Source organism: Pieris brassicae, chromosome 2 (genome assembly GCF_905147105.1).
Source record: "Pieris brassicae chromosome 2, ilPieBrab1.1, whole genome shotgun sequence".
In the NCBI taxonomy this organism is placed as follows: domain Eukaryota; kingdom Metazoa; phylum Arthropoda; class Insecta; order Lepidoptera; family Pieridae; genus Pieris; species Pieris brassicae.
The window spans coordinates 4,638,984-4,653,283 of NC_059666.1; the positions used below are offsets into that span (position 1 = coordinate 4,638,984).

The 14,300-nt window shown below is 33.2% G+C and overlaps 2 protein-coding genes across 5 annotated transcripts in view; one reads left to right on the top strand and one right to left on the bottom strand.

The window, feature by feature from the left end:
• Positions 1-1,325, top strand: part of LOC123720833 (C-terminal-binding protein) — a 51,135-nt gene extending 49,810 nt beyond the window's left edge. For all 3 annotated transcript variants that reach the window (XM_045677616.1, XM_045677615.1, XM_045677614.1), the window contains one exon: positions 232-1,325. In XM_045677616.1, coding sequence (XP_045533572.1) covers positions 232-297 — 66 coding nt within the window. In that variant the 3' untranslated portion in view covers positions 298-1,325. The remainder of the gene's footprint in view (positions 1-231) is intronic.
• On the bottom strand, positions 1,317-13,641 carry LOC123720831 (cilia- and flagella-associated protein 58-like). 2 transcript variants are annotated; one of them, XM_045677612.1, is made up of 19 exons: positions 13,488-13,641; positions 13,070-13,198; positions 11,368-11,461; positions 11,082-11,217; positions 10,297-10,474; positions 9,451-9,570; positions 8,921-9,115; positions 8,548-8,669; positions 8,154-8,293; positions 7,732-7,870; positions 7,427-7,476; positions 7,074-7,252; positions 6,261-6,470; positions 4,789-4,939; positions 4,338-4,462; positions 3,700-3,857; positions 3,134-3,251; positions 2,750-2,816; positions 1,317-2,009 (listed from the first exon to the last, which is right to left on the bottom strand). In XM_045677612.1, exons 1-19 carry the CDS (start codon positions 13,572-13,574, stop codon positions 1,846-1,848), a joined length of 2,562 nt encoding a protein of 853 aa, XP_045533568.1. In that variant the 5' UTR covers positions 13,575-13,641; the 3' UTR covers positions 1,317-1,845. The 2 variants fall into 2 exon arrangements, with proteins under 2 accessions (XP_045533568.1, XP_045533569.1); XM_045677613.1 differs by lacking the exons at positions 1,317-2,009; positions 2,750-2,816 and having other exon boundaries at positions 3,134-3,214.
• Between the last annotated feature and the right edge of the window lie 659 nt (positions 13,642-14,300).

The window sequence follows — 14,300 nt, forward strand, 5'->3', positions numbered from 1 at the left end:
AACGAAATAAAAGTTAATTATAATGCAATAAAACATTACCATAAATATACTTTTTGTACTTTCTGGGTCACTTTATATAGAAAAATCTGTACAAAATGTATTTAATGAGATCTAAATATAAAAAATAGATAATCTCGATTTAAAATTACTCAAAAGTTATTGAAGGACCTTAAACTTAAACCTATCATTTTTGGTGAATAATTTGAAATTAACCATTTGCAATCTTTTCAGCCGCCAATAAACACCTCTGACCCGGCGAACCACCAGATGAAGCAGGAAAGTTCTGACGTGCACTAGGCGCCGTACGTTGCAGTACCGCACCGACATACAAACAATAGTTTTATTCACCCTCATACCCCTCCCTTAATGTAAGCGACACACGCGGGACACTGAGTGAATGACGTGTGCTCTACGTGTAGGTTAGTTAAGTGCAGAATGTATCGCGGGTCGGACTCTAGCTCGAGGCCCCGAGGCCCCTGTGTTTGCATGTTTGGTGTCCCCCGCTCGGAAAGACATTTCGCCATCCCGATTATTGATAACTATTAATGTTATATGTACATTTCGGGTTAAAATTTACGGATATTCCGAGACTAGTGTAGGGGCTCCGAGTCTTGAGATTTGAGTTTGGAGCTTTTGTGTCGTCGGTTGAGCTTAGGCTTCAGGGGCCCCACGGAGCTGTGTACGATTAGTTTCTTTTCGAATATAATTTGAATGCTCTGTGTATTTGAATGCGTTCGCGGCTGCAGAGGCCAACACTGACTTCACAACGATAACATTTTTAACGTCATGCAACTTGTTTTATGTACATTGAGTAGTGCTCGGATGAAATTGCATTTGGCAGATTTAAAACAAATTTTATGGCGATTGGTAAACATTTTAAATGTTAGATCACTTTGATTTTTTGTAAACGGGTCACAAGGAATCTAAAATGTTGAAGTGTGGCCTCGGCAGGGCGGCAGAGTAAGCTTGGTAAAGCATTTGATAGCATTTGTATTCGCTACTCGGTACCGCATGCATTCGTATTATTTTTAAGACAAACGACTGTAGATTATCATCACACTTAAAACAGGATCTTCTTGTTTTTATTTTGAGAATGTACAAAAATGCTTTTGATTTTTGACTTTTTTTTTTTTCTAAATAGCGTTAAGTATTTGTACATGAGCGAACACCATACGACCGTAAGGGCCAAAATCTCTTGTGGATACGAGAAATTGGTATTTAAAATTAGTATTTACTTACAGTTTAGTTTAATGACAAAACAATGTGTATATTTTATGAGAAAGTGAAAAAGTTCTTAAATAAAACTATTGTTTTCGGATTAATTATCACTGTGTTTTATTTCTTTACCCGTATACAGATGTACAAAATATTTACAAAAACAAGTCATATACATAGTCAAATAATATACAAGTCATTATGTAAGACAATGTGTTGTCCGGCCTAATCCAGCTGGACCTCAAACAACAGTCTTGTAAAATAGAGATCAAAAAGTCGATTTGGCACACCTCAGTTCTCAATATAAAAATGTATGCTTCTGCCCACAAAGTATAAAGTAGTTTTTTAGTTGTCTCATTTAAAATCACTTGATCTATGGCTATAGCATTAGATTCTAAATGGTATATTTTTTGTATTGCACATACCCGTTTTACCAATGATTGCTAATTACTATAATTTATCATAACACATTGTCAAATCAAAATATAGTACAAATAAACTGCTAATGTTATAAATAGTAGTTATAAAGAAACTATTCCCAAAATGAATTATTAGTACCTTCAAAATAATGTAATATCGCAACGCTCAAGGCAACCAAGATATAGCTTAGAAGAGAAAGCTGAAACCCCTTCAGACAGGTGTGGCTGGTGTTGGGACTCTGAGTCGCCTGGCTTCATCAGCATCTAACGCCCTTTTCATTTCGTAGTACTTTTGCTTGAAGTTATTCAAATCTTCATTCACTTTGTCCAGTTCTAAACGTAGGTCTGCTACTTGTTTCTCCCGCATACTTAGTTCTAAAGATACAAAATTAAAATTTTTGAAGAGAGTTATGTAAACTAACATTAGTTAAGTTACATATCTATATTTTAGTAAATAATTAGAAGCGTTAACTAAATGTTAGCAATAATCGCACACTTGAAGCTAAAATGATCCCGTCAGATTTTCCCACACTCATAAATTGTAATAACACATTCTCGTTTCCGATAAGCTCCAATAGGTCCAATATTTCGACACCTATATATGTGTATGTATCTCTAAAATTGAAGAACCCTTAAATAAGCCAAGTTAGTTTTTGCTAATCCAGGGTCGTAAGCATTATTTCTCATGTATTAAACAATTAAAGCCAGTTAGTTGGCAGCGAGCTCCAAAGTAATTGTTTCATTAAACTTATATTTGAACATATCTACAACAACCGCTATCGAAGTTAACTATAGTAATAATTAAATTGTGTATGCTACTAATGACTTCAATAAAGAAAATTTAAAGATTTCGCGAATTAGGGACAGATTTTCTGAAGGACAAGCTTTATACTAAGCCTAAAGAAGCTAAAGAAACTAAATTGTCGTTATTCGTTATTTTCGGTACTTTACTGACCTGATGAAATCAAGGAAATAGAAATATAGCCAACTCCCGACTCGTAAGCATATTTCGCAGCCTCTATGAAAAAATCCTCCCGTGTATAGTTATATACCTATCAATTTCTCCATATATTCATTGCTGGAAGGTGGGTCAAAGTGATTAAAACTAAACTTACCCGCTATAAGACACTTCATTTTTGAGGTCCGTTGAGCTAGGGCGCGCTGCGTTCTATTCAGGGTTTGCTGTAAATGTATGTAATGTAATGTTTAAACTAAACTGTTATGAGGTTAGTGAGTAAAATTAAGAGCCCGAAAATGCTTACTACAAGAACAAGGCACACAGTCAACTAGTGGCACGTCGACATCTGTCAGTACAAATGTATAGATTTTCAGTTCGCTTTCATTTAGTTCTAAGTTTCCAGTATTGTTCGTACTAATCGTACGTAGTATGGTAGTATAAGGGTAAGCGTGCATCATGCGGCTAGTAAAATTACATTCTATGTGCAAAGTTCTTTATGGTACCTATATTATAGCATATTATACATTACAAAAATGAGTACCTGTATTTCAGGGCTAGGTTGTAATGCCAGCATGTCTTTAACGGCACCGTACAAATTCCTTGTCTCTTTCAGCTCACGATCCTTAGCCACCAGCATTTCACTTTGAGCCAAAACTTTCCTACATGGTAGATCAAAAGTCATCGTAAAGTCAAATAATATCGGTATGCTCTTCCAGACGACTTGCGATCTATTATCCTTAGCCATATGATATATAGTTAACGATATGACTTACATTGCAAGTAGTAAAAGTCATTGTTTAAGTATAGGGTTTATAAAGAAAATGTTAATGTATCTTAAGCTTTGTGTCCCGTAAGCGCCACAGTCGCCATGTAACAAATACATTATTACACACTCTGTGAATATTTTTACAAGAATATTAGTAACCTTAAAATTGGAAACAATGACTGTTTTGTCGAGAGATGAATATACGATCTCCGACAAACAGCTACTCGAATTACAATACTATTAATTAAAGTTAGGAACAAAACGTTAAGATCACTATTAGAAGTTACACAGAAAGTGTGATAAGCCTAAAGAAGAAAGAAAGATAAGCCTGTTAAACTTACTTCTGTGTAAGCCTAAGTTTCTGAGTGAGATGAACGCTCTCTGGATCTGTGCCCTGCAGTTTCCTCCACCGATGGACGTTGAGGGGAGTCTCCAATGCTTCTTCAAGAGCCCGAACTCGCAACCTTTCACGCCCGAGCTCACGTTCCAAATTGAAAACCTAACACAATATGGAATGATACAATCTACGACTCGTTGAAATTATTGTTTAATTTCAGTAACGTGTTGTGTTATTGTCATATCTTTTTGCGGCGTAAAGTTTAACTAAATAATGGATGGCAATATGCTTGTTTCATTGTTGAGGTAAACACGTTTTTATAAGGTATATTCTTAAATTTCTTTTCACTGTCTCTATTTAGTAATAAATACTAGCTACAGTAAAACGAACATCATATAATTTAAAAAAGTATTCATTAATAAAATTTTAGAGAAATCTGGAGTTCTCTTCTCACATTAATATTCGCAAACAAAATATTAAAACAATAATCTGTGCTGTATTAAAATATTAAACGCTACAATGTCTCATCAATTATTTCCAGAATCAAGTACATAATAAAACACTATAATTCAGTAATTTCAACTTGGAAGGTTATGCATTTTCAAATACTTTAACAATGTCGATATAAAGATAAAATCTCACCTCGAGCCTCAAATCCGTCATATTTTCAATGCCCTTTGAGAGGAGGTTTTTCTCTTTGCGAAGGCGAATGATCTCCAGGCGTAGAAGGCGAATATCTTCAACTCTTTGTTCGTATTGACGCTCGCCTAAAACATACCACCAATATGAGTAATATTCCTTATAAATACGCTTTCGACATTTAGAAATATGAAGTATTAATTTCATTTCTTGAGTTGCCACGGCTAATTCTCTTAATGAATACCCTTTATTTGAATATCGTTTTTAAGTGTGTACGTTATTAGCCCTTAAACAAATTTTTTGGTGAAAAATATAAGGCTGGCCCGATTCGTGCATTAACAAGGTCTTGGTTCGCTGGACAGTAATTCATGGGCTCACCTAACGGATCTTCCGGTCTTGTCTTTTCAAGAGAAAAAATGTGTAATTAAAATATTTATGTCAAGTCTATACGAACCTCTATGCAAAGTAACCTCCAAAATTCGTATCTTTTCGTAAAGCAGTGATATTTCATCGTTTCGCCGAACCAGTTGAGCTCCGACCACGTCTCTCTCATTGACAAGACCTTCTAGCTCCTTCATGAGTTTTGCACGGGCTGTATCACTTTCCTGTTCAGAATTATATATTAAGTATTCTTTAAAACCAATACTAAAAATACTACTACATATTACCAGAACAATTAACATCTAATTATCATATTATTGTAATGTTTTCTATGTGATTTATTTTTAAAACTATAAAAATATACGTTTTATAGTACAATAGTATATAGTAATTACTCATTAGAGGTTATGGTCATACTTTTATATAAATAAAAATTACATAAAACCGATAAACTGCATAAATGGCAATCAATTTAGCAATATTCAATATATGGTTTTCATATATTGCAAGATGTTTTTTGTATTATTATTTGTGCAAAACAATACAACCTTTAACGTTTTCATCAATATATTGATACTAATTAAAGTAAAGCCAGCAGTCTATCATTCTTAAACCGAAATATGTTTATAAATGAAGTGTTCAGACAGTATTGATTATACATAGAACGTAGGTATTAATAATGAATACTCATAGACAACATAATTTTTTGTTTTAATTTAAATCGTTGTATCAAAAAGACGTGAAGAAGAAGAATATTACGATGTAAAAGAAAATTACGAAGTAACGGAATTCTCCGAAAAGTTCTTTATGAGTCCTATAAATCATTAATATCGCGGAAGTACTTATACATCCGCGTAGGTTCGAAATTACTGACCTTCAATAAATGTGTCATATTGTGACAATACATTAATTTAATGCATCGATACAACAGGAAACTTGGGATTTCCCTAAAAATTGCCGGGTTCTTCCCGTTGTGTTCAGAGTTTTATTTATTGCATTCCACTATCCTATATGTATTTATTTGTATACGGATATGGTTGATTGAATCGTAACTATGTCTGGTAAAGACCCCTTCGTAATACTGTGTATAAAGAGATTGTGTGTATTCAAACACTTATGTTGTTTTATAATAAATGACCTCATTTTAGAAAAACAACATCTTTAAATATGGTATTAAAAAGAATTGCGAACGTTAGACCTAATTACTTAGAAATTTAATAAATTAAAACATATTTTATTCCACTTAATAGGTGTTTTCCTATAATCATTGGTAGTACGTACGTCATTAGTTATATTAATAGAATATTTAAACGTTTAATGATTGAAACGATTCCTAATATTATCCAAGAATGATTATTAATTATATTAATGCTCACGGAAGATAATTTTCCACTAATTAAAATAAGTGTTATTACATAAATATAATATATTACTTCCCACAGGTCCTTAAAAGAGTTGTCAGTTGCAAGACACATTAAGGATTTGTTTTAAATAATACTTAAAATAGTTGATCTTTCTTTATCATTTTGTATTATTGCTACTGACCTGTAAGATTCTATTAAGCCTGGCTTCTTCTTGTCTTGAGGCAGTGATTTCAGCTTTCGCCTCCGATAGTTTAACGAGTCCTGCCTGCACCTCTGCCCTCAGCTGGTCATTCTTCTTATTACACTTCACGAGAGTACCTTCACATGATTTAAGACCACTTTCTTTGCCGCTTATGTCTTCTTTTAGCTGTTCAATTTGGTAAGCTAACATCTGAAAAACATTATAACATGATACAGAAGAACTTTCGCTGTTTTCTATGTGAATTTAAAAATATAAGAATGGTAATACAATTCTGAGATACAGAATATTAGTTCCGATATAGTGACAAGGCAGTGGAGGTAGTAATGAACGAATTTTGATAGTTATATAATTATTTTTAAAAAGACTAGGTCTAAGATTACGCCTCAGACTTCTGTATTTGTTTCGTGATCATTTATTTTTCTTAATAAACCAGTAGGTGATCAGCCTTTTGTGCTTGAGACACGCCGTCGACTGAGGGATGCCGCCTTTCACACGATATTTTCCTTCACTGTACGAGCGTGCATGGGCATATGAATGGGCATAAACAGAGGATCGCTGAGCATCGTACCAGGCCTCAAAGTCTCAGGCTGAACTCTAGACGACACTGCTTTTTTTTATATTTACTAGTTTGCAGAAAAAATGTGTTACTTTGATTTTAGTCTGATTTAGTAACTATACATGGTTCGGAGTTGTGGATTTTCCAGTCGGTTCCTAGTACACGATATAAGGGATAGAAGGAAAATGATTATAAAGCGCTACACATTCCTCGCGATGCCTACAAAAAACCTGTACCTTAAGTTTTTGCTTCAAATCCTGAATCTCATCCAGTGCCTCTGTATAATTCTTATGCAACATGTTCCTCTCAGCTCTGGTTGCATCAAGGGCTACAGAGAGTTTTCGACCTTTTATGGTTTCTTCACGAAGTGCTTTTTTAAGATCCAATATATCTGCTGTACGGAGTCGTACCTCCTCTAAAAATATAATAGTTATTTAATTTGCACTCAGAATTGGACCCAACATATTACAATTATCAAATTCAACTCCTTTGACTAAATCAATTATATTTACGAAAAATCCTGTACATAGTATTACGTGAAAGTGATTTATACCATGAAGTTACAATATTGAATATGGTCAAATTTTACCTGAAATTTCGTCAATTCTTTCATTCAAGGCAATAGTTTCTTCAAGCATTCTGAAAATTTGCGATACCTTCATTTTGGTAAAGTATTTTGATCGTAATTATTAAACGACACTTTATATTTAAATTTAAACCACACTGTGACTAATGTTTTTTCTTTACAAAAACTTGAGGTTTTCAAGTATTTTTTTCATATACATTTAATAATTTACGCACACACAATATTAAATAGAAGTACCCTAAAAGTATATCAAAGAAGAATACAGTTGTGGGGTGTTTTACCAAAACATAAGGTTAAAGGTTATCTACCTGTCTTTATCCTTCTCCAGCTGTCGTATTACGAGCCGTTGCTTATTAAGCTGCGATGCGCTGACTTCTAACTCGTGTTCCAGCTGCTTCCTTCGCTGTTCTTGCCGGCTTATTACTAGCAGATTCTCCATGGCTTCGTCTAAAATTATTTATGAATATACTGTAATAATAATAATATACTGTTTTGAAATATAAAATAAACCTTTTATTTTCAAGATGCATACATATAAGTGTGGCTATTATATCTCGATCCAATACCTAACTTGATTTCTAATTTATTAAAATTATAGTCGTAAGTTTTTTGTATCTCTTTTTATATTTCTTTAAGCTTATCTATTAAGATTAACATTCAATATTTTTAAAAATAAGACCAATTCATCTAAAAGTAATTACTACTTTTAAATATTGTAAAACATTCTCACTCTGAATCTTCTGCATATTTTTATTAAATATCTCTTTCTCTCTGTTTAAATTCTCAATCTCCCTCCGGTCAGCTTCAGCTTGTTTCTTGTTTAGCATTATTTCTCTTTCCATTACGCTCACTTGCTGCCTTAGATGCTCACTATAAACGAAGTTTTGTCATCAGAGCCAGATACCAGAACAAAAATTCAATTCCTATGAATAGTACTGGAAAACTTATTGCTTTGTATTAGTTTATATTTTATAAACTCAAGAAAAAAAACTACAGACATCTTTCCATTCAAACAGATAAACACAATTTTTATGAATTTAGATACACACACACACACCTGCAACAAATTGTTCTACGAAAACGAAATCATATAAAATAAGTCTAGGTTATAATAACAGTATTACCGATCACCTTCGACGCCAGCTTTAGCCTGTTCTAGGAGTTGATATTTCTTTGTTTGCTGAACACTTTGCTTAGTTAGTTTTGATACTTCGTTTCGGAGACGGTTGCCATCATCTGTCGCATTCTGTATGATTTGTAAAAGATAGTAACACCACTGCTTTTAAAATAGTTTAATTTTATAAATTGCTAATGATTCGAGGTGATCATGTTAGTTTGCTAGGAGCGAATTTATTATTTTAGCTTTAAACATTTTATGAATCTATCTAATATAAAATTATAAAGCTAAAAGGCCGGCTGCATACTAATTTTAGAATCCGTTAGCTCGAATGGAAATATTTTTGTAACATTGGTATATGTTAAATCTTTAACACGAACCTTAAGTTCCTTAGTAGTGTTAGTTAGAGTCTGTTTTGTTTTATCAAATTCGGCATTTGTAAAATCTAGTTGCTCTCTCAACTGAGCTGCCTTATTTGAAGCTGCTTCTTGCTCTTGTTGGGCTAATTCTAATTTACGCGTCATATCCTTCAGTTGTTTATCTCGACGATTAATTGTTTTTTCTGCTTTAGACAACTGAAAATTTCAAAAACGAATAATTTCCGCAGTAATTTTTATGACTACTTAATGTTTTGGTCTTACGAATTCTATTTGTACAAGCAGGAAGTATGTTTTAGTTGATTTATAACAGTAGTTGAAGTTGTGTATGTCAAATGTCTTTGTAATAAAAATTACACTAAGCCATAATTTGTTATTTATCATAAACTAGATAATTAGGAATAGTTATAATAATTTATTTATTGAAGGATTTTCAATGTTTTAATTACTTCCTTTAAAATATTTGCGACAGTAGGCTATGTAGGTTATACTTGGTTTTATAGTTAAAACTATTAAGACCTTAAAGTACTTACTTTATCTTTAAGACCGGAGATCTCTTTTCCTCTATTGTCCACTTCACATTTGAGTGTATCACTTTCACCTTTCAAGTGATCAACCAGTCGATTTTGTCTCACCGCATTGTTATCAGCTTCCTGGAAAATATACGAACAAAATATGATTTGCATCTGTATCTTAATTTTTTTTTCATTCTAGTGCCGATATGGGAAAAAAACATTCAAAATTTAATAAACTCGCTACCAGCTGCACTTCTTACTAATATAACAAGAAACAATATTAAATTTAAATAAAAAAAATATTACATAAATCAATCAATTATAAATTATGCATAACAAAAATTATGCTAATCAGATTACATCTTCATTTAATGCTTATTCGAATATAGGAATACACCCTGTATTCGAATATAGGAATACATTCTGTATTGGAATACATCCTGTATTCGAATCAGAATTCTCGTCAAGAACAGGTTTCTTGCATCGGCGGACTGTCGAGCGTCAATGTGTCAATTGGTTTGTGACGTTTTTCTTGCAATTGGAATGGTTATAATGTTATAGCGTATATGGCACTGGCCTTAGTATATAAGTTAATTATTTAAATATGTTCGACGTCCTGGTGGACAGAAAAACTGTGTCCAGTTTGTGTTTCCACCACACCAACTTCTTTTCCATTTAAGATTATGTATACAATTAATAAATGAAAAAGTCTATATTTGAATTCTAACAAATGATATCAGGGTTAATCATCGACTATCATTTAAAAAAATACATTGCATTTATTTATGACTTCCCCCTGGCCTGCGTAACAAACAGATTCTCACTCATTTGTGTGCTTGTAAAAACTCGATTTCAGTCAGATACCTCAAGTTGTTCTTCCAACTTGGAGATGTTCTCATCTGCAGCTGTATTTCTTTGCTCTAGCTCTTCAATGAAGCTAAGAGCATTCGTCAACCTCAGTTTGGCGCCATCCAACTCTCCCTGGAGTCGAGCTTTTTCTTTCTCAAACTTCTCTTTCTCTTTTACGGCTGAAGTTGCTCCTCTGAAACGAAACAGGCTTTTGAATGTATCGCGTGTTATCAAAGTGAATAGGTTAAGTCATTAGGAGAAGAGAATGTCCGCAAGTAACAACATCGTCGATTCATATTAATAACGTGGCAGCATTTTTAATATTTTGGGCTTGGTGTAAAAAAAGGCCATTTACAATAATATCGAAAATAGTCAATTCAATTCGATAGTCAAATAAAATTACCGTAGTGATGTTACGAATTTATAAATGTATTAGATAGATGGATTACAATCTAGTAGGTATCCAATATTTAAAATCTTCTTAAACTCCAAACTAATAATTAAAAAGACACTCAAAATAGATAAATATTCGTTGTGAAGTAAAATCTGTAAATTGATTACATTATGAATTTGTACCTAATAGTTTGAAAGGCAGTAAATAAAAACTATGTTTTTATGTACTCGAGATCGGTATATCTACGCGAGTGTAACTGCAGGGCATTGTTAGTTATAACGTAATAAAAACTAAAGAATTAAACTCACTTGAAATAATAAAACTACTGAGTTTCTTGTCTCAGTACAACACGAGCCGGTAGTATGTGTAACTAGTAGTGACTATAACGTTGAAATAATTATCTTACGCATCATCATCACCAGCACGTTTCCTTGCATCCAGCTCCTTCTCCAAGCGAGCGATGGTCTTCTTCATAGTCTCCAAAGTCTCTACGCTATTCAACTCGCGAGCATGCATTGCGTCTGCTAGCGCGCGGGCTTCCTCTATTAAGAAATATAATTTCTACAATATTTTATAAATAAACACTTCCTCTAATATTCCATAATAAATTGGCAAAGTAAATTAACAGCAACTTACTGTTGCTGTTACAAACCTAGATGATAAATTAGTTGTATATTGCAATCGGTACATACCAATTTCAGCTCGAAGTTTGTCAACAGTTTTATTTGTGTCCGATATTTCGTTGAGATAATTAGCAATTATACCGTCGTATCGGCCCACTTTATCCTGCAATCATTTATTAGAACTAGCTCCTTCGGCCTTCGACTTCAATTCTATTTAATAAACTAAAAAACAGTCAGAACTACATCCATACCATTTGTGGCAATAAAGCTTTTGAACGAGTTGTATAACAAAATAAATTAATCTTTATATATATCTTATTTACTGTACGTGTGTATATCACAAAAACTCCTCTGGACCGATTTGAATGAATTAATTTGAATGCGTTTGAGTCCTGGAGATTCACAAATCAGCCCGGCAGGTGGCGCTGCCATCGGTATCTAGGTTATTTTACAGCAACAGCTACAGCAACATTCTAAACAGCTGTTATATATATAAATATTCAGTGCATGTATTCGTAATTAAACTCCAAAACGGCTGGTCAAATTTTATTTAAATTTTGTGTTCACGTTGAGACGAGAATTATTTACATTATTGGATTTTTTTTTGTACGTAAGACATGTGTACAGGACAACTTACGTTGTTATTTTCTCGTAATTATTAATTTAGTCTTCGAATTACTCAGAAGTGAAACAGACTTTACTTCGCAATTATTTGTATTAGTTGGAATTTGGTACTAAAACTATGTTCGAGGTCAGCAGTTGTTTTGTCGGTTAATATGAGTTACCGATAGATTAGAACGTAGGTAAAGATTTAATAATAGTGATTTTTAAGCACCCCTATTAATTTTAGAAACTATAGGTCTAGGCAAGTATCTTGGCAAGATATTGCAAAGTCTTTCTACATACAATGAGTACGTTGACGTCATACCGAATCGCTCTTATAAAGTTATATTAGCTGCTAAGAACACCTGTGTACATAACACCTTTTCAACGTTAGCCACTGGGATCCTTGAGCTGGTTAGTCTGATTGAAGATCCTCCCTTTAGGTCGAAGGAAGAGTGGCACTTTCCTTCCACTCTTAAAGATTTAAATAACTACTTCTGTTTATTTATGACTCTCGCTAAAATATTTGCTGAAGTACCATAAATAAGTGAGTCAAATCACATTTGAAGTTTCCTTTCGTTATTGTCAAGTGCATTGCTACGAGTGAGACCTTACGATCTAAGTGGGAAACGCACGATTCAATTTCGACAATGAAACGACCGCTGCTATAAACAAAATTAATAAATTTATAGCTTTTATAAGCTTCACATTAAGGTCATTGTATAACTATTTCGTGTCGTTTAGAGAACGACTCAATAGTTATCGTGTTTATTATACGATCAAAAACAAAATAAAATAAAAAAAAACTGATCGCTATATTTGATTAGAGGATATTTATAAAATATCGACGACCTTTTATGTCTGAGGCTATGATTTCTGTGATCGTTTATTGTTTTTCTATTGAGCAAGAAGTGATCAGCCTTCTTTGCTAGACACGCGCCTTCGACTTTTTATTCATACCGGTTTCATCACGATGTTTCATCGTATGAGCGAGTATTATATTAATAAATAAAATTAAAATAAATATTCGTATGGAAAGGCCATTGGTAACCTAACGTCAGGAATGATGGTTGTAAGTTGAAGCCACTGAGGGAATCCTCCCAAAGAGCTTATGAACTCATTTATCACTTTCGTGTTAAAGTGCGTGCGTATGCGGATAATACGATACCATGAGATATGCAATTTTCTCCTGGTGAGCAGTGTTCTCTCCTTTGAGTTTGAAGTAGGAATCGTACAGCTTAGTATACACATCGCTGTACAGTTTAAGACCTTCCGATTCCCGCATTTGTTCCAGGACCTATAAAAGAGCATCTATTGTTATGTTCACACATTTGTGTTAACATTTGTTGAATATTTTTTTGTAATTCTGAAATTGTTTGAAGTCGTGAATTGCAGCGAACTCAGAAACTAGGCATCATCATCATTACTACCTGGAGTATATACTTTTAAGTAAAAATATTTTTTAGGTGTTTTGAAATGTATGAATAGCATATATTAAATATGAGCAAAAGAATTGGGCACCACTTTTTAAAGTTGGTTAAAAACACGGAAATTAGGCGTTTTGTTACAAAATAATTATTATTTACTTTTTCATATTCTCTTTCGGCTTCTGTAGTTTCCGAGCCAATAACGATGGCCGCGCCGAACGCCTCCTCCTCATCAGGTAAATCCATTTTGATTTAAATAAAATACAATTAATAAAAATAACTTGAATATTAAAGAAGCAAAACAAAACTTAAAAAATGAGGCACGACTACTTCCATAGACTGTTTATTTTGTTGCTGTGGCAACCACCACAGACTATGAAGAGTAAGTATTTTTCTATATTATTTGACGGTTTTCGCTCACGTTGCTTGTACGATAAGTTTCTGCTAGTGTCATTTCCATATTAATCCATTAGGAGGCTGTAAAAATAGTCAAGTGATTTGACCGCAGTTATATAACAAGAGAGCTTTTGCCTTGAAACAAAGCGTCACGATTGTAAATTAGGTAATCTATATAATATTGCTGGGGATATTCGCCATCAATTGCAAAATGGTCAGTTTCCTCATTAAACCACAATTATTGCCCCTTGTCCCAATTAGGCGGAGTTGTCAATTCTCTCTCGTCATATTAAAGACACTGTATATTTTATATATTATTAAATTAGACTTTGAATGTATTATTTTGCGATACATATCATTCAGATAATATTCTATTCCGAGGCAAAAACTTAGGCTGTTAAAATGAAATAATTGTATTATATGTATTCGTGTCTATGATAATAAAAGCCTTTTGGTAAACTTTATCTTATTTAACCCATTTCAATATATAATTGAATCATTCCGAGATCTATGCTTAAGAACACATTTAACTGTCAATCGGATGACTCCCGTGGATAGGTTGCTTAAGAGATTCTT